General features: G+C 40.1%; 1 protein-coding gene across 3 annotated transcripts in view; it reads right to left on the reverse strand.

Annotated features, from left to right (window-relative positions):
- Nucleotides 1–491: 491 nt before the first annotated feature.
- usp53a (ubiquitin specific peptidase 53a) overlaps nucleotides 492–19,279 on the reverse strand; it is a 30,995-nt gene continuing 12,207 nt past the window's right edge. For all 3 annotated transcript variants that reach the window (XM_078275540.1, XM_078275541.1, XM_078275542.1), the window contains 12 exons: nucleotides 18,838–18,920; nucleotides 18,491–18,575; nucleotides 18,138–18,284; nucleotides 16,498–16,647; nucleotides 14,147–14,315; nucleotides 12,874–13,020; nucleotides 11,374–11,520; nucleotides 8,671–9,442; nucleotides 7,876–7,943; nucleotides 2,911–2,977; nucleotides 2,089–2,819; nucleotides 492–1,990 (listed from right to left, as the gene is read on the reverse strand). In XM_078275540.1, coding sequence (XP_078131666.1) covers nucleotides 1,914–1,990; nucleotides 2,089–2,819; nucleotides 2,911–2,977; nucleotides 7,876–7,943; nucleotides 8,671–9,442; nucleotides 11,374–11,520; nucleotides 12,874–13,020; nucleotides 14,147–14,315; nucleotides 16,498–16,647; nucleotides 18,138–18,284; nucleotides 18,491–18,575; nucleotides 18,838–18,920 — 2,643 coding nt within the window. In that variant the 3' untranslated portion in view covers nucleotides 492–1,913. The remainder of the gene's footprint in view (nucleotides 1,991–2,088; nucleotides 2,820–2,910; nucleotides 2,978–7,875; nucleotides 7,944–8,670; nucleotides 9,443–11,373; nucleotides 11,521–12,873; nucleotides 13,021–14,146; nucleotides 14,316–16,497; nucleotides 16,648–18,137; nucleotides 18,285–18,490; nucleotides 18,576–18,837; nucleotides 18,921–19,279) is intronic.

Genomic DNA, 19,279 nt, shown 5'->3' on the forward strand with positions numbered 1-19,279 from the left:
TGTGAGGCCCAACTATGGAGGAGGAAGAATATCTAGTGAATGAAAACAAAGTGAGAGTGACATAGAATTAGATTTGGCATCCAAAGGTGCCAGAAAGCCATTGGAAGGAATTATATCAATCCATGTTCATAAAGTTGGCCATCTGCAGTACTTTTCATACACAACAATGCAATGTGGTTTATGTAAAATTTATTCACAAAAAAAATAATACTTTTGTTCATAGTCGGAGGTGGCACAATGTGTTGTAGAACTGCATGATTTTTAGTTGGGTAGCCAATACTTAATGTTAGGTGCATTAACAATACATGACAGCAGGTGGCAGCAAATCACTATATTTCCCAGCAGTTGTTGAATACAATGGTGTGTATATATATTGTTTCAGTAAGAACTATTTATTTAGCAAAGACAAAGTTCATCATCAGGAACGTATAAAAAAAATTATATTTATATATACTTTGTGCTCTTAAATATAACATAGCTTGACACACAGATATGCTTGAATAAAATTGTTTATTTAACAATTATTAATCAATTAAAATAAAATTAGATGTTACAAAAATTCTTTAAAATCAAAGAATTGTACAAATCATGGCTCCAATTTAATCTGGTCATGACATAGAAAAATACAAAAGGCACTGTGCATTAGAGTCTGCTGCATATATAAAACAATTTAAACCAAAAAACAATAGTCCACTACTCAGATTTACAACATGTTATTATTAATAATCCCCCTCAAAAAACAAACGTCTTGTCTATCTCTAGATGACAATATCACATGTCCTACCAGTGCGGACCTGCTGCTAATATGAGCTTAAAGAAACATGACCGACAACTTAATAATTGATACGGTTAAAGACAACAACAAAAATAAAGCTTATAACTGTACGGAGTGTGAAAAGAAAAACAATTGACCAGGAATACAGTGCAAAGTAATAAAACAGTAAAGGATGTGTGAAGGTGTGCATGTGAGGAGATAGGGATGTGCCTCAAGCTACTGTGCTACATACTTTTCTACCAATAAGCAATCAAATTAACATATTTACCCATTTGCCTGTAATAGTATAGCCCCTGGACACCTACTAATGGTCAGAGATATTTTGGTATATTAGACCTCCTCTGGTTGAAGTTTGACAGGAGAGACAAAAGAACTATGCATGTTATTTGCAGAGCTCAATAAACTCAATGTACCAACAAGAATCAGAGGTTGTAAGTTTTCGCACCTAACAGTCCTGCGAAAAGGCCTCATCAGCCAAAAACCTGTGTGAGCTTCAAATTTACACAGATCCTTGGGATCCATTTTTAAGTTGTATCAAAAGAGTGCCCAAGATGTTGAATTACTTTTCAAAATATACAACAAAATAACATGTTTTGTGTTCTTCAGAAGGAGTGTCAAAAAGAGATAGAATTGGGGCAGACACCTCATAACACTGAGATGGGAGTAATCAAACAAAAGCATTCAATAGAGTTAGAGAAAGTAGAACTGCAAGAAATGTGTTACTTCTTCATGTAAAATAAATCTTTTCATCTCTTGAGTGGTAAAGTGGCTTTTTTGTGACACATTCTTTACTGACCTAACGCTTTGCTTTTGAGCTCCAAAAGTCCAAACATGATCAACAGCAAAATATTTTAGGCATGTTTTTTTTTACTTCTTACTGTACCTTTCTGGTTCTCTGTGCAAATTCACTATTCATTCAAAGCTTTGAGCAGTTCATACCAAGATAGCTATTAAGGACACCTGCCATTCTTTTTACAATCTCTTTGGCATCCAGTTTCATGTCCAACTTTCTGTTATGAAAAGTATATGAGCTAATACACATCCCAGTTAGGAGTAAAACTGCGTAGCAGTCATAGTGCATAGCAATTTCTTTTGGCATCCAGTAACTGGTTTAAGTTTATTGATGCTTTTGCTAAAATCATAGGAAACCATGCTCATCAAGTCCTTTTGGAGTAATTGGGTTCCACTTTGCAGTAGTCTTTGTAGTAGAATAACCTGCAAGACAAAAGCCAAAGACTGAATCGATGCATTTACAAAAAGGCTAAAATAGTTACACAAACAGTATAAATAGCATTAATACTAGCATATGGTACCTGATTCTGATATGCTTTTGGAAATCTCTGGTGGTTGAGCATCTGGCAAAGGGAGCCTTCCTTCGACATCACTCTCCCCTGATGACGTATGGTCCTCTGCTTTCATGTAAAAAGCAGGCTTCTTATGGTATTTGGCCCGGTAAGTGTCAGTCATACAGCTATCCACAGAAAAGTAAGTGGTGGGAAGAACCATATCAGTCAGATAAGGGGAGTCTGGACCGTCATCGTGTCCAGGCTTTGGACTGGGTAACCTCTCGTCGCTCTCGCTGGCCGACAGATCGTTCCTGTCCTGGTCCGATGACCCCGACTTGGAGCTGGCATCCGATGAAAGCCTGTGCTCGGCAGGTGTCTCAATCCACCGACGGAGGGTGGTGTGCGAGAGTGAGGGCACGCCATTTTTGGGTTCATTGCGGGGGCTTGACCGTGTTGGCACCTCCGGCGGTTGGGAGTGGACACCAGATGGGTCAGCGGGACTGTTGCCAAAGGTCTTGGGGGGTAAAGGTGGGGGATAGTTGTGCGAGAAAGGGTCTATGTGGGCAAGAGTGGCAGACTCTTCTTGTTCAGAGAAAGGTCCAGCGAGGTCATCTGAGCTGTTCCACTCAGAACTGCTGGTCTTTGCCAAGTAAAGACGCATGGGGCTCACAGGGCTACCATCCACCTTTTCCTCTTGCTCGCTGTCCAGACTATTGTTCTTTTCCAAGATCCCGGGAGTGTATCGGAAGGCTCTTCTTCTGTTACAGAACAAAAACATCAGTATTTTAGTTGCCCATGTGCCAAATCAACTGACTACTTGTGTTATGTTCTTTACAGATATTGGTTTACCTTTGTATTGGCTGACCAGAGAGGTTGTCTGCGTCTTGTAGATCCAGAGATTGTCTTCCTAGTTCACCTAGACAATAAAGTAGCCTAATGAGCATCACAACATACTAATTTGTAAATGTATGGTCATCACCAACAGATGGTCAAAATAGAGCTAGGGTTCTGTCATGGGTTTCTATTTAAACATGGCTACAGTATTTTTTTCTGTCTCTCCAGCAAAGTCATGTTATCTAACAGAGGTCATGGTGAGGCCCATTGCCTGGTGCTGTGAGAGGAAGTATCAAAGCAGCTAGTCTGGCAGAGCACCCTCAGGCCCCCTGTGTACCACTCTGACTGTCTGATTCAGCCAAAGAACGTGGCCCCTCAAAAGGGAATTTGGGTTCATATCCAGGCCGTTAGCTTTGAGCGAACAGTACTAATGAAACAATAAGGACCCTGAATGAACTCTAGCAGATTTAGAAGTTGGAACATACGCAAACTAATAAGAGCAAGGAAAACTCTATCAATCTATTAAGGTCAATCAGGTCATAATGTTATGTCAATGAATTACGCTGCAATCATTTTGAGATAATAGCTGATTCCACCCACTAGATCAGCAAAAACACATGTTTAGAAACAGGTCCCTAGGTGGGGGCTGATGTGGAGCTTAGCCAAGTTAGCAGGGTGGGTGTGATTTACAAGGCCTGAGACAGACAACAGCTGACTAACAGGACAAGGAAGAGAGTGAGTGGCTGAGGACCATCTGTAATGTGTCAGCATACCCTCTTTTTTTTTTTCCCCTTGCTCTCTCAAAGCATTAGTGGCTAAATCCTTTGTGCTGGCATGCAATTACGCCAGGGTCAGACTCCAGATCCCTCTCCACAACACTATTGCATTTTTAAGCCGCTAAGTCCATGTGGCAATTCACAATTTGATGACGCTGATCTGCAGTGTTGGCAAGCAACTGCAACAATATCATTCTCAAAAACAAAACAAAAAAGGATGCAGTTTACAATGCTTTTTCCTCTCTCGAAAATCCCTTTATCTTTATGGCCAAGTGCACTGTTGCCAAGAGAAAGCTTGAAGGAGAAAGCAGCTAAATTACAAAAGAGTAAGGTGACTGGTTGACTGGGTTGCCTGTCCGTCACGGTTAAAATCAAAAGACCCGAAAACAGCTATCAAATAATCGCTATAATTCCCATCCGGGTTTAATGTAAATCAATTCTTCAGGTTCAGCGTCTGGCTAATCTTCATTTTAGTAGAATTTTGGGATCACTGCTGTAGCTGTGGATGCCAGCAAAACAGATGTACTCAAGGTGTCCTGCTGTTTACATGGCCTACTGCACTTGCCTGGGAAACCGTCCCATCTACTGTGATTGCATGGATTAGGCTGTGGTTCAGTGGCATTCAATGTACTATCCAAAATGCACCATGTGGTGTGCAACAAAATGTCCCTGACATTAACTGGAAAGCATAAAGTCAAGTTGCTAAATGGTATAAAAGAAAGTGAAGCTGTCTGATGTATATATGTTTTTTTGCACTTGCTAAACATGTGAGCTATCAGTGATTGACATATTGAGGGCCATGCTGTGTGTCTCTGTACTATACTGTATATTCACCTTTTAAAAACACGTGAGGATAGATATACTCTACTCATGTAAATCACTCACAGACCAGTCTCTAATCCCATTCCAACATAAAGAACACCTCTGAGAAAAGTTCAAGAGAGGCTCCTGTTTGGGGCCTGCTGTTATCCACTAAAAAAAAAATATTCAGGACATTTAACTGAAGAGAACAGAGAAATTATCAGACATCATTTCAATTATACCAACTGCCAGAGTGTGAAACTCCCAGAGGTAATACAAAATGTTCCTCTTTACAGACCATAAAAGCAAACCCAAAATAAGTTTCTAAAACACTGTACATTCAAAAATTCCTGACAGCCCTTTGAAGTTTTGTTGATGTGACAAAAAAAAATCTAAAACTCTACACATTTCAGTTCTAAGACTGTCAAGATGAGATTTGTGGTTCTGTGCGGTCTTCTGTCTGGGGTACTTAAAATTCTTGAACATCAATCAGCATGAATATTTGCAGTGCAGCTTTGCATTAAGACCTGAACTATGTGGGGAGGAGAGACAAACTCCAAAACGTCATCACACATTCTTAAAAATCAACTGGAATAGCTTTTGTTTTTGTGTCTGTTGATATGATACAGGGATAGGAATATTAAGACAAATGCCACAATGTAAATATGTACTCATACCATGGCATTAACACATTAACGCAGAATAGCATTACAGCTCTCAACACACTAACTCATGGACACACATTCGCTGCAGAAGATGTATGCAGACAAACACAATGGACAACTCCATTGATTGGGATAAAGGATCTATTCACCATTATTCCTAATTATCTTTTTCTGAACTTTATGTCAAAAGTATTGTTTCAGATAGGGACACTAAGAGTATTTATCTCGTACAAATTATAATTTGGGGTTTTATACATAGATGAGGGCAAAGTTCATTACACAACTCTTCTGTTTATGTAATCCTCACTTTGAGGTTGAGCAAACTGCAAACTGAGCCATAACAGCTTCTCAAGTGAGTTTCTATGGACTCTTCACGAGGTTTGCAGCGGCCAGCCGAGCCAATCAGGACAAAGGCATGATTTACTGTCAAGATAACAGGTACAGTACACCCATCTCCTGATAGCCGTGACCTTTCATGCGGTTATAGATAGAATGTTCCGCTGCCATTTCCTTTTTGGTATAATGCAGCTCAATGAAATTTATTCACAACAAGGACAAAAGGTTGTCATTAATGTGACTAAGATGGGCCCAGACCTCGACATTAGGTCCCTCTTTTGATAGAACGAACCAGCATAAGAATGAATGCCTGTGGTCAAAATGTCAACTGAACTCTTTACAACTGCCCCCTCACATGTGTGTGCTTTTAGAAAGGATTTTGGACTTTAATGGACTACTGGAATCTGCAGCTCAGGCCAGACTACCGCCGCTGAACTCGGGCCAAATTGACTTAGGACACATTATCTGCAGCTTGTCAATACAAATTGCAGACAACAGGGCATAAATATTCCATACTGAGGAATATCAAAAGCCCTATCAGAGATTTTTAACCAGGTTTAGGTTTAAAAATTAAGTATTTCAAGGCATTCATCAAATGAATCAAGACTAACTCAAGATACAGCTGCAGATACTTTTCAAATATAAAAATAAGTCTTGAAATGTTCCTAATCACAGAGGAGGCATGTAATTGAACCCAGTTCAGTGTGTGATCAGAGGACACTGTCATATCTTCTTAAAGGCACTAGGGGGCAACCACCCTGAGTGAGTAAATAAAACCACTGAGTGCTTTTCATACAAAAACACATACACAAACCTTTGTACAAAATGTACGTTTGTGCAATCAAGATAAATACTAGCCTTAATAATGATAAGTTCAGGGGACATCCTTTAGAGAAATTTTAAAAAACAAAACGGGATATTGCAGCAGTGAATAAATAACCATGCCTGCCACAGAAATGTTTGACTCTTTGCCAGGGATTCCTTTCACATGAATCACTCTGCATGTGCAGATGCTCACAGGCAGGTTTGTGTAAAAGCTATTTTCAACTCTGACTAAACTAAAAGCAGACAAAATTGTAGCTGCCGTTTCTATGCTACATTACATAGCTTCTTGGAACCTTGAAATAACTGCAGTGCTACTAAATGGCATTTTCATTGCCTCATGTTTGAGTACCACCTTCTGACAAGCCCAGTCGTGGCATTTTCTGCCCGGCTGGGCACAGCTGGGTGGCCCCTACAAGTGCACTCATCTCCCCATCTTATTCAGGATTAACTCACCATATTCCTGTTGAGGGAATTAGTGAGGCATTTTTTTCAAGATATTTGTTAATTTAAAAAGATATTTTCCTTCCTTTCTCTGTGCCGATACTGTCTATTACAAGCAAGCATGTGCTAGGTAAAGAATGTGAAGGGTGTCCAGGCGTCAAACCCCCTCGTGCTATATCCATGTCATCTAATGTCCCTCATCCTGTCTAGAAGATAAAACTAACCATTATTGCAACTGCGCAACATGACTCATATTTGGGGCTCATCATATTTTATTTTTGACAGACCCCCAATTTTGCATCCCGATGGATCTTAAAGCTGGTTTACTTCCAAGAAGACATTATTCACTGCAGTGAACAGTTAAAAGTCCTTTAGGTTCAATTTTCACCCTTTCCTGTTTTACCTTTTGTGTCATGTTTAATGAACTGAAGACCTGATACAAACCAGGATTTTTGTTTCTGTCAATAATGTAGAAAGTGTTTCATTAAGGATTAAAAGACAACCAAATTCATTTATAAAAAGCCAGTTCTTTAACTTTCTTTTTTTATTTATTTTTTTATACTTGGCTTGATGTTTCCTTTAAGTCCCGTACATTTCTCAGTGTGCTGCACAACATAAAAAAACTTTACTCAGGAAAAAGGTCAAGGCAAGTCAGTGAGGAAGCAGAGCACACTTATTTCCATACAGTATCCCTTCAATCAGGCAGTGACCTTACAGTACTGATGGAACAATAAATCAAGGAAATTGCTTAGTACTATCTAAATGTTTCAGATCCTTACAACACACAGAAGTCTACTAGGCAGAGGAAATGTCTTTAATGTCAGGGCCAATCCTTTGTGAAATCCTGATACTTTAATTTATGGCTTATTATATGTACACAATGTAACACACAGAAAACATTTCTGCTAGATTTGTGTGTAAATTACATGCTAAATATTTTTACATTTTCCTATTTTTGCTTTAATGAAACCTACCACATCTAAAAGAATACAAATCCTAACCACTGCTAGCTTTCTCTGATGATGTACAGTATTCACAGGTTTCGCCAGGAATATACAGAATAAGTAGATATCGCTAAAACAAAGTTATTGGTATGCAGAAAAATTAAATTATTTAAGTGTAAGAGAGTTACTTACCAGTGGGAAATATAGAGTGCAATATGTCAGCCTTTAAGTCATCACTTTTTCTCCGAGGGAAGTGATCCCTTAAATACAAAATAAATTCAATTATTCGTGCATTGTAGATTGCCACAAGATATTCCAAAGCATTATATTTTACCAACCACTTAAAAGAGACTAAGATGGATCCAAAAGATGGTTTTTAACAAGATTGATTTACATGGTGTAATCTGACACTTTTCTTGAATGTTGAGACAGCACATGTACAAACAGCTTATTGTGAAAACAACTGATGTTTACTGTGGGGCACATGTAGTTTCATAGGATAGGCTTTGTATTTGCTGTTAAATGTATAAAAGATGTAATAAAACTAATCAAAACTTGTGGGACGAATAGATAATCAAAAGAGTAGCACTTTACCAATTTACTGTCAAGAGATAAGCTTGAATAATTCACTAGTGGTTGAGAAAGTCAGCTATTTGCTGGCTCTCCCCTCTGAGTACAGGAGTTGTCAGCTAGTTGGGTTCATTATCTCCAACAGCCCAGCATAATAAGGCTGGCACATCTGCCTTGTGTGCGTTTATGTTAAATGGGTATTGCTATTTTTAGAACAGTTTGTTTGTTATGTTTAATCATTTAAAGATGGCAGCACCATTGAGACTAAAATCCATAAATGAGTAGGGCATGGGATGACAAAGCAGCATTCTGACACTGGCATCATACAGCAAAAACATTTCTGCATCATACTTTGCAGAGCCAAGAATTTGTGTACTTGGCTAAGAAAAACCTCGATCTCAGACGGTCTTTTTTTACCTCGTCAGATGCAGCTCAGGTGTGGGGCGCAGGTCCTTGGAAGAAAGGTTCTCTACCACAGGGGAGTCAAGATTTGCTGAGCCATTGCTTAGTCTGTCACTACTTTCATATCCAGATTCAGTTCGCTGGATCTTCCAGTTGTCATTCCGCACTTTTAGAGTTGCTGAGCCCTTTGACCTGTCCTTGTCATCTGAGTCCAGCGAGCTTCGGCTGCCACTCGTTTCATGCCTCTGCTCATCTTCATAGATGGTCATTAGGCTCTTGGGTTTGCGTTCTTCTCGGCCTCCCCATGTAAAATCTCTGTCTCGCTCTCGGTCACGGGAGGGCGACTGACTGCTAGGTCTTCTCCGGGGGCTGTGCTGCCTTCGCTCTTGATTTACCGAATTACCACTAATAACGGCACTCACAACACTGTCCACATTTAGGGCCTCACGCATGGGCTTCCAGGGGCGGCTGGACCTGCTGCGGCTGTTCCCTCGACTTCCAGGACGCTCTCTGGAGTCTTGGCTGCTGTCAGTATCATATCCGTTGGAGACTTGGTCTAATTTCCGGCTGTAATGACCGCTACTGATAATGGGCACACTGGGCAACACTTGGACCCTTGAGTGAGTGCGAGCGGGTTCATGTGAGGACCGTCCACCAAGGTAGGGTGTTCGTTCAGTCCGTGTGGGACCTTTTCCTTGGCTGCTGTACAGACGACTTTCCAGGTGTTGTTTGAAGCCATTCTCTGGAGGGGAGACGGAGCGGGAGTAGGTCCTGTCCTGACTTGGATCTGGTTTTACACAAAATACATTTCATGAGAGCTTGAATTATGATAAAAGCCAAACACATTCTAAATTGATTTTTTTTAAATCAATGATGCAAGAATATAACACTTGTTTAAATTTTAACTAATCCATTGAGATGGTAAAATTATTCATATACAGTATATCTACTTAAACCTTTGTCACCTTCAAAATTCCTATCCATAATAAAAAAAATGTATGCATCAAATGTTATGTATACAAGGATATAATTGTATCCGATTGTCACATATTCCCCGATGCACCTGATGCCAAAAGACAGTGTCATGAATAACGTTACCAAGACCACACAATTGACTTTCACTGAACCCTCAACACCAAGACACAAAGCTGTGCTAAAGCACAGTGTAGGTTGGGCAGAAAGTGAGGGGAGGGCATGACGACAACAGGGTTACTGACATTTATGTGTGCCGATGACAGGAAGATGTGAATTACATCTGACAGGAGTCAATTTCCCTCCGTGGTGTGTACACAGAGGGTAGTCAGCTCACGTACAGACGTTTATGCAGATACACATGATGAAAGGTAGTGTATTTTTGTGGGTATATGCATACATGCGCGTGTTTTCCAAATGCACAAGTGACATGTCTGCACATGATAGTGTGTTACGAATGCGTGTCTACTATTTCAAGGACACTTCCAGACATAATAGCCACTTTGAAAATATATGGCCAGACATCCTTCCTGGAAACTACTTCATCTGTGTCAAGGTATACATGCACCCACACACCCATATTACTCCACACAGCAGTGACATTTCTAAACAGCACTCATTTGTCTGCATAAGATTTGTTTAATCTTCTAAATAAAATCAAAAAGAATTAAATTTAATTTTGCATGGAAAATGTGGTGTTATAGTTGTATTGTACGAGTACTCATTTCAATTTTAAGGTTCGTTTATCCAATGCATTTTCATAGCTTAAAGCTGACAGTGTTTGAATCAGAGGCTGCATCTGAGGGTACAAAAAGTGGATTTAATACTACATATAACTGTCAGTCCTTGGAAAGCCTGCAAGAGATACAGTTCCTATTGCTTTGGATTTTTGCTGACTGCGTGCCAGAGTTAAATCACTTCAAAAACTGCTCTCTACATTTTTGCTTGAAAATGATACTGTGTGTTTTAGAGAGTGATGAGTTGTCAACAGTACACAAAGGTGTTGATCATTTTGGAAGAATAGTAACATGTCTAAATCAATACAGCCAGAAATCATTTATAAATACCTAGGGGTTATCCCAGAGAGCAGCAAAGTTGCTTAAGCTTTCTTGGGTGTTTTTTTTTCCTGGAGAAGACTTTTTAGCGAAGTGCTAGCCTGGGCATTAGCCCCGCTGCTGTAAATTTATACTACTTACATTAACTTTAGTGTCACCTCCAGCCTCGTCATTCATCATGGCAACACCACTAGCTTCCTTTAGCTGACTGCATTCAATCATGATGGGACGTGAGCTCGCTGCTAACACAGGCTACGGGTGTTGACATGGTGGATTTGGGAGTGTGTTACAATGTACTAAAAGAGTATTAAAGCAGTAGACCAATCAGCCTCCAAATTCATACCAACACACAAACTCAATTTGTGAGGTAAAAGGGAAATGGGAAAATAGTGGCAGGAATATAAATTTTTTGAGTGAAATTCTCCCTCTAATTAAATCATACAGTATGTTTAACTATTCTACTATTAGAGATCTAATTTAAAGTGTATGTTTGTTTGTAAATGTCCATGTAGACCACAGAGAGGGCAAACACTGGCTCTGAATATGAGAGTAGGATGAAGGCAGGCTCCAACAGACGTCAGCACTTAATCCCCTTTTTGACACATTGCTCTCGAATAGCCAGTTACATAAAGACTGGGGAAGTGGAAGGCTAGCCTTTAGTTTCTTAAAACCCGGCAACTCTGTGACCAACCTCTGTAGCGTGACTCTGGCCTCCGCTGACCGCTCCTATCAGGCTCTCTTCTGGGTGGATGCATCCCACGCACCTCTCCAGCTCTTTGGGCAACTTCTCGAGAAATCTCCCTGATGCGACTCTTGAGATCGCTGGAGCCAATTTTCACTACAAAACATTAGAGATGTCAGGTATAACCATACAGAATTTGGCAAAAATGTCCCTAATGGGAGGGACAGAGGGGATATAACCAGTATGTAATTAATGCTGAATTTTTTTTTTTTTTTCAATCTCAGTTGAACCTCTGCTGAATCAGGTGGGGATTTCCACCACTGCAGACGTCATTAAAATTATTATTTTTCTCAGTGTACATTTAGATATCTATTGTCACTACATCCTTTTCCTTGTAACCGTTTTCCATCTCTTAGTCCCCAGAACTTACAAGGCACTGAGCATGCAGAGTGTGCAGATGGAGGCAACATTACAGCGCATCAGTGTGCCGATGTATACGGTACATTTTCTGCTACATGAGGGGAAAGGCAGCAGGGTGGAAACACGTCCATGCAGAGGTTTCCCTGCTCTGTCTCATATTTTCACTTTGAAACACAAGGATTAGTCATGGCACTGGAAAATGTTTCATGAACTGGAAATGGAATGATCATACTGTGGTCCTGTTAGCTGTCTGAGATTTCAACAGATATCTCTGTGAAGAGAACATGTTTCAAAAAAATTCTCTTCAGCACCAAAAAGCTGAATGTGCAACAGTTTAATAACTTGACTTTAGATTTGACTGTGGTGCTTTTTAAAGCTCTGAGTGACTACTGGCATTTTATTGTACTGATTGCAACCTTCCCTACCCTACACCAAATCTCAGGCAACAAGCATTCAAGTGATGGTAAACAATGACACAGATCTCAAGGACATTTACGATTTCACACACAGAATATAACTTGCAATCATATCTAAGGAGATTTTATCAGTTTGGTTTGCTTCTATGTTTTGATTCGTTATCTTTTCAGTAAGGCAATTTACTTATCTTAACAAATCTCCTATTCTCAATTTACACTCTTCTCACTACTTGCACTTAAGTGTGTGCAGAATTGCCAGCTCTTAGTGACCTCTCTCCTCAGCGAGGGTCCCTAATTCCCCCTGTATTACCAACATGGCCAGATTTAGTTTTACAGTGAAGGCATTTAATTATCCCTTTCTCTGGTTGCTATGCCACATCTGTGCTTGTCACCACTCTCTGTGGACAAAAATATTTATAATTGAGAGGTCTTTCAAGGCTAAGCAATATAACCACTGAACATTGTGACTCATGTCTTTTTTGCACATTTTTCACTACAAAGCACTACTTCCACAAGCACATATTATTGCCGATACTTGTTTGAACAAAAAAACAACACTTGATTAAATGACTTGTTGAAATGGAAATGTATGCAGTGTGTTCCTTCACTTCTTGGATTACAAATTTCTCTCTTTGCCTTCTGAAACATAGTCTTTCCATATGTCCTCTCTTACCTGGTCCCCTTCCTCCACTGGTCTGAGCGCTGCCCCTGCTGAAGGTTGAAGGGGTCTTCTCTTTGAAAGAGTCTTGGCCCAACAGAGCGTTCAGATTCTCCCTGGTGAGGTCCAGCTTCTTGGGGGATAAAACTGTAGACTCAAAACCTGCAGATGAGGAAAAAAAGGAAACACAAACATTTTAAAATGTCAAGCTAAGGCCATATATGCAGGATTGTCTTTTTCCAACAACAAAAAAAAAATACAACACCTCGTTACTAGTAAGTCTTATGATAAAACATAAATCTGATATCAACAAATAACACAGACTGCACCTGAAACTAAAAAACAGAATTTAAATTACAAAATCCACACAATGTTCTTCGTGGTTTTTGCAGGATCATCCAGTTTGGTCCGGCGCCCTGTCAGCTCTTATAAGCAGTGAGTGGCTGCCACAGCTTGGACCTGGGGCACAGCCAGCATGGAGAGCTGGAGGAGGATCTTTAAAGGGGATAACAACCTCCCTAACCAAACAAATCCAGGGATATATAATCCAAACAGCAGAGATGTTCAGCTGTTGTCATCAACAAATTTTCATTACTGCCTGCAAAGGCAACTAATATGATCTGGGATTTTACACGTCCAACAGAGTTATTTTGTGTTTGCTGAGGTTTCTCTGAATTTGATTTCCATTTAACGTGATTTGTAATTTAAGGGATTTTTTTATTTACGGTTAATTAAATGTGTGCTGAGGGAGTAAAAGCACCAGCCTTGCAGAGTTTTACTTTACGTAAAAAAAACGTGTCTTTTTCCATTTCCACCTATTCATGAGATTACATTTGTTATTAGTCAAACACTTAACTCAAGCTGGGTGGACAGATTGCAAATAACAAAAAATTTAAAAAAGGTAGCGGAACACCTCAGCTTTATATTCATGGTGTTTTACAGTATGGCACTATAATTAAATAGGTCACTTGGGATGGGTTTATAGTTAGTGAAAGCAAAGAAAAATACAGAATACTCAACAGCACTAATAACCAAGATGAATGCTCTCAAAGGAATATGTTGTTATTTCAATAAAAGGACACTAAATCAACCTCTTCTTACTCAATATAACTATGTTGAACCTCCACAATGAAAAAGTTGATTAGTTTATAATGATAACGACATTATGATGACCTCTGACCTATTAGATACTTATTCCAGTAAAAGGTTTGCACAGTCCAAATAGTTAATGTAAACAAATGCAAAACCGATACTGATTTTTACACAAGCTTGCTTAAATAGGTCATACCTTTCACTTCTCCATTGACCGGGGTCTTGTTGTGAGACTGGCTGCTGTTTTTTTTTGAGACATCATCTGCAGGGATAGCACTCCCGTCGGGGTTGGCATAAAAGAGGAGGAGAGGCTGGAAGTGACCTTTGATACATTTGATGACCACATCTTTCCACCTGGAGCCGATCTACAGCAAAAGACAAAGGAAAGGTGGTCAGTGCAGAAGCACATTGGGCACAGTAATTCTGCATCTTTGTGTGTAATAATACAGTGAAACAATATTTTCCTTTGTGTGAAAATAATCCGTCATCTACATACTTTCTTTGGGATCATACTTTTGAATATATTAAAGAGGGTTTAAAATGTTGTATTTCCCTAATAGGAAATCAAGCTACCATGGTCCAATTCAATTTAGAAAAGCAGACAGATTGTATACATAACAGGATCATTTACTTTCTTGTGACTCCATCTGTTTTCATTTCACAAAGGGTATGAAAAAAAGTTTTATTGTATAACTGATCTGATATAAAGCATTTTAACTTATTACAAACTGAACACAGCTCTCATGGCAACACCAGAATGTCACAACCCAAGTCAATCTTAACCTAACAGAAAATGATCTGACTGCTTTCATAAAATTCACTGGCAAACTTAAAAACAAAACCTCACCATTATTGTGCATTGTTTAATTTATGAGAGAATATATCACACTGAGGCCAAATCGCACAATCACATTAGCTAAGCTGTGTAAGGTGCGTGTCTCGCCACAAAGGCACCACAAAGGCAGGCTGCAGGCTAACAGATGCTTGTGTGCTCCTTAATTAAGCAAATGACAGTGGAAGAGGGGGGAGGAGAAGGTAGGAGGAGAAATGAGGTTAAGAAGAACTAATGCAAAGCAAAACAAAGGAAAAACAATCAAAGGAATGTTGCCAAGATATATATAAAATTATAATAAAAAGAAATGGACTGTGGATGTGAATGCTTAGCAGTCCCCTGCCATTAGCTGTACTGTGTACAGTAAATGTAAGACTAAAAATCACAGCCATGCGGCTGTAATGATCTTTGCATCTACTTGTCTGAATGTTGCATTCATTTGAAATGGTAAACACAGTTATGATACCTGGGTCAGGTGTCCAGTTATACTGTCAGAAAAAAAAAAATTTAAAAACTTATTTTACACCACAAGCCACTCAGAATGGAGTTCTCAATGACCATGGTACAAAGTACTGTAATTCACAATTCTGCTACAATATGCAAGAAACTATATTTCATCGTCCTCATTTAACAAAGAATGTTTTATGCACTGGAAAGCAGCGATCAGGCTACGCTACAGTAGTCATTTAGCAGCTGGGACTTGGGGAGTCACAGAAATGCTGGCAAGTTTCGACCCAGGTATGGACTTGGCAGGCGCTGAGCGCTGTAGCTCCTCCATCTCAGTCGAAGGGGGGGCTGCACACACAGCACAAGCTGCTGATGGATTGACACAGAGCCAGCCAGCCACTGCACCACAGTACCAGAGAAAATTGTGAGCATGTAAAACAAAAAGCATGCTCAAGTGTGCTTACATGTGAAAATAAAGCCAATATTTAGAAAAAGAGAAGGGGATAGATGAAAGGATTTACAGCCAATATACTGAATACACACAAAACCACTAGCAACATACAAACACACACACAAATAAAACCTCTTACACACACACACACACACACACACACCCCACAGCATTCTCAATGAAACCTTATTTTAACTAGTAAAGGGATCTGGAAAATAATCATTACTGTTTAGGCTTCACCTCACTACTGCAGAGTTGGGGAACTGCAGTAGAACTGGGGGTGGGGGGTTAGCTGACTCTTTAGTGCCATAAAGGCTTATCAACCCAGGCTCATGAAGGGCAATCGATGTGGCCCTTATTGGGCGATAAAGAGACTTGGTGATGGAGATAGGAGACGGAACATTGCTACCGTTTTCTGCTGCTTGTAAAAAAGACCACACTTTATCAGAATAGCACATTTTCATGAATAGAGATTTCACATTTTAAACTGTGGTCACACTAATAACCTGCAAAAACTAAACTATGAAGAATTTTCTTGTGCAAGATGCAACATAACATAAAGCCTGATGATTGATTGATTGATTGATCTTCAATTCACCATGGACTCCTCTATAAAAACAAGAATTCAAAAAATATTTTCAGTTTACAATTAAATAAAACAAAGGAAAGCATCAAATCCCATATTTAAAGAAGCTGGAAGCAGTGAATGTTTTGGTATGGCATGATTTATACAATTAACTGATCACCAAAATAGTTATTAATTGCCTGTCTATGAACTGATTTAGTTAATTGACAAATGATATAAGCAACGTCTCACCTCTTTCACAGTGGCATCATCAAAGAAGACCCATTTGGAGGACTTTGTGTGGAAGGCGAAGGCACAGTAGTGGCGGCTGGAGTAGCAGATCATCCCCACAAGCAGTAGCTCTCCCTTTTTGGCATGCTCATCAGTCACCCTGTAGAAGAGCTGTGTCCATACACACATACACTTATATAAATATATACACAAATTACTCATTGGCATCAACCAACTGTTGGTATGCTTTGGAAACGTGCAAGAGGGAGCTGTCAAATAAACGTTTTGAATACTTCAATAAAGAAGTTATGTAATGTGTGAACACTGTACTGATGTGAACTACACTGATTAGGGTTGGGCCATGTCCTGTATAACATCGTCCCGTACCTACAGGACATCAGACTTATTGATGCACGCACACAGTAGTGTCGACAAACTTAGTCCAACGAGGGGAGAAAGGAAAGCGTGATAGCGTTCCACGTTAACGTTTTTTTCTCTCTCGCTCAAGACCTCTGTGTCCAACGTTACTAGCAGGTAGAGCGAGCTACAACTGACAGGGAGGGAGAGAGAGAGAGAGAGAATGTATCACTACAGCCAATCCAGTCTGGTCAAAGCGATGGTCTTTTTCAAATAGGTTGCACGTAAGGGGGGAAAAAGTAGCTTGCACTTACACCCTGCGCAGCACCGCGCAGAGCCCGACGCAAGTGTCTTTGCTAGTTTAAGACTGACGCACTTGTCAATTTCACGTCCAGCGCCTAGGATTAGTGTGTGTCTGGCAGGGTGGGGGGCGTGGCACCACGATGGTGGCTCTCCATCGTGATGTCGGCCAGCCATCACAATGGACGATGATATCCATCGGCACAACCCTAACACTGATTGATTTTTTTGATTGGTAAGCTCACCCAACACAGTGTACTCATGTGAACAGGCTACTGAGGAATATTTAGTAAGTCATCTGCCAACTTTTTACCTACATATTTCATGTGAACACCCTATTAATGTGTGTGACGTTGTGATTTTATGGACAGAGGAGGAGTTACACTTGCCCACATTTGTGCATACTCATGATATAAAGACTGCAACAAAAGCAGTCTTGAACACGTTTTTTTTTTTTTTTCCCCCCATCTCAGTGACGTCTGTTCAGCCCACATGTTCCCTCAGACAGGCATGCGCGCGCGCGCACACACACACACACACACACACACACACACACTTGCTCGGGAAAACACAGAAATGACGGGTGGGGCTTTCTGACAAGCTGACCAAGGCCAGCAGGGGCTTTTCGATCAGTGGCGCTAGCCAACTGGGCATTGGGTGTTGACTGCTTACGCAAGGGCCCCGACTTACAGAGAAATAAATCCCTACTTTATTTCCCACATATGTTCAATTGCACCAGAATAAACTGACCCTAAACAGCAAAAAAAGGAAATGGGAGCTGTGAAAATGGAAGAATTCCAAAAAGATAATGACAAACTGAACCACGTCTGGAGAGAGTTCTTCTATTTCCTGTTGGATAACTAATTACTTCATCTAAAAGGCTCAATGATATGTTCTAGCTGTATGTCAGTTTCCACCACTAGTCACACAATATTACTGAGAAGTAAAAAAACAGAAATACAAAGTGTAAAATGTACTCAAAATGTTGGTTAAAGTAGACCCACCGCAGAAAGACTGAGATGAGGCCCCAGCGAGCGGATAACATCTTCTGTGAGGTCTGACTGGTCAGAGTCCCAAACGAAGCCTATGGTAACTATCTCTGGAGAGTTCATGAGGACCCGTCTGATCCTAATCTTCTGGCCACAGTTGCTCTGGAGAAGAAGAACAAAGACACAGAAAAATTCTACAGTTTTACCCAAAAGCAACATCGCCCTATTACCAAGTACAAAATGAATATCAAAAACTAAATATTTAAGAATCACTACACTCCCAAAGAAACTGTATTCAACAAACAATTGAGAAAAGTATGAGCTTAATTGCACATTCCTCTTTAAAACACTTTACATAGGCCACTTACTGGACAGTTACGAAGATCCCCTATCGTACTTGCTGCTTGTAACAGTTCCCCAAATGACTCGTCTCTGCCCTGGAGCGTCTGTTGACTGAGAAAGATGAGACGCATTGTCAGCAGAAGCATACGAAAGAATAAGTGAGGAAGGGAAGACAGGAAGGGAGACAGGGACAAATAAAGATTAAGGTATGTAGGGAGAAAAAAAACTGTTGTGTGTGTGAAACGTCAGCTAAAAAGTTAAGTTATGGTCTTGTGACAAATGTGCAGAGAGAGACATGAAAAGCGAAAACAGAGTGCAATCGGACAGATGATAATGGAGAGGCAAAGAAAGTTTCATATTGCCTGTGCCTTACCAGAGTGCGGTGGTGGAGACATAATGCACCAGCTCTGTAAACGGCAGTGGGTCGGAGGATGCCCCACAGCTACGGCACACAGACTGCAGAGGGGAGAGAGTTGAAGACCAAGAGGGTAATGATGAGCACAAAAAGATACACAGGTGTGATTTCAGCACGCATGTCTGCGGTCAAAGACTAATTATTAAGTGAGCATGTCATTTTCCAAAAGAGTGAGATCAGATATAGTCACAATAAGAAAAGAAAAACTCCTCAATTTGTATAAACTGTGGCAGGAAACTATGACTTGTCTTGCTGCTATTCTTGTGATCAGTTATAAACTGTGGGCTCTGTAGTCTTCAACTCAAAGGATTGACATTACCAAGCATACAATTTAATATATGAAGTTATCAATCTCCCTCTGACCAAGGCAATCCTCATTAAGGCCTTGATAATATTTGCC

This window comes from Sander vitreus, chromosome 19 (assembly GCF_031162955.1).
Source record: "Sander vitreus isolate 19-12246 chromosome 19, sanVit1, whole genome shotgun sequence".
NCBI lineage: Eukaryota > Metazoa > Chordata > Actinopteri > Perciformes > Percidae > Sander > Sander vitreus.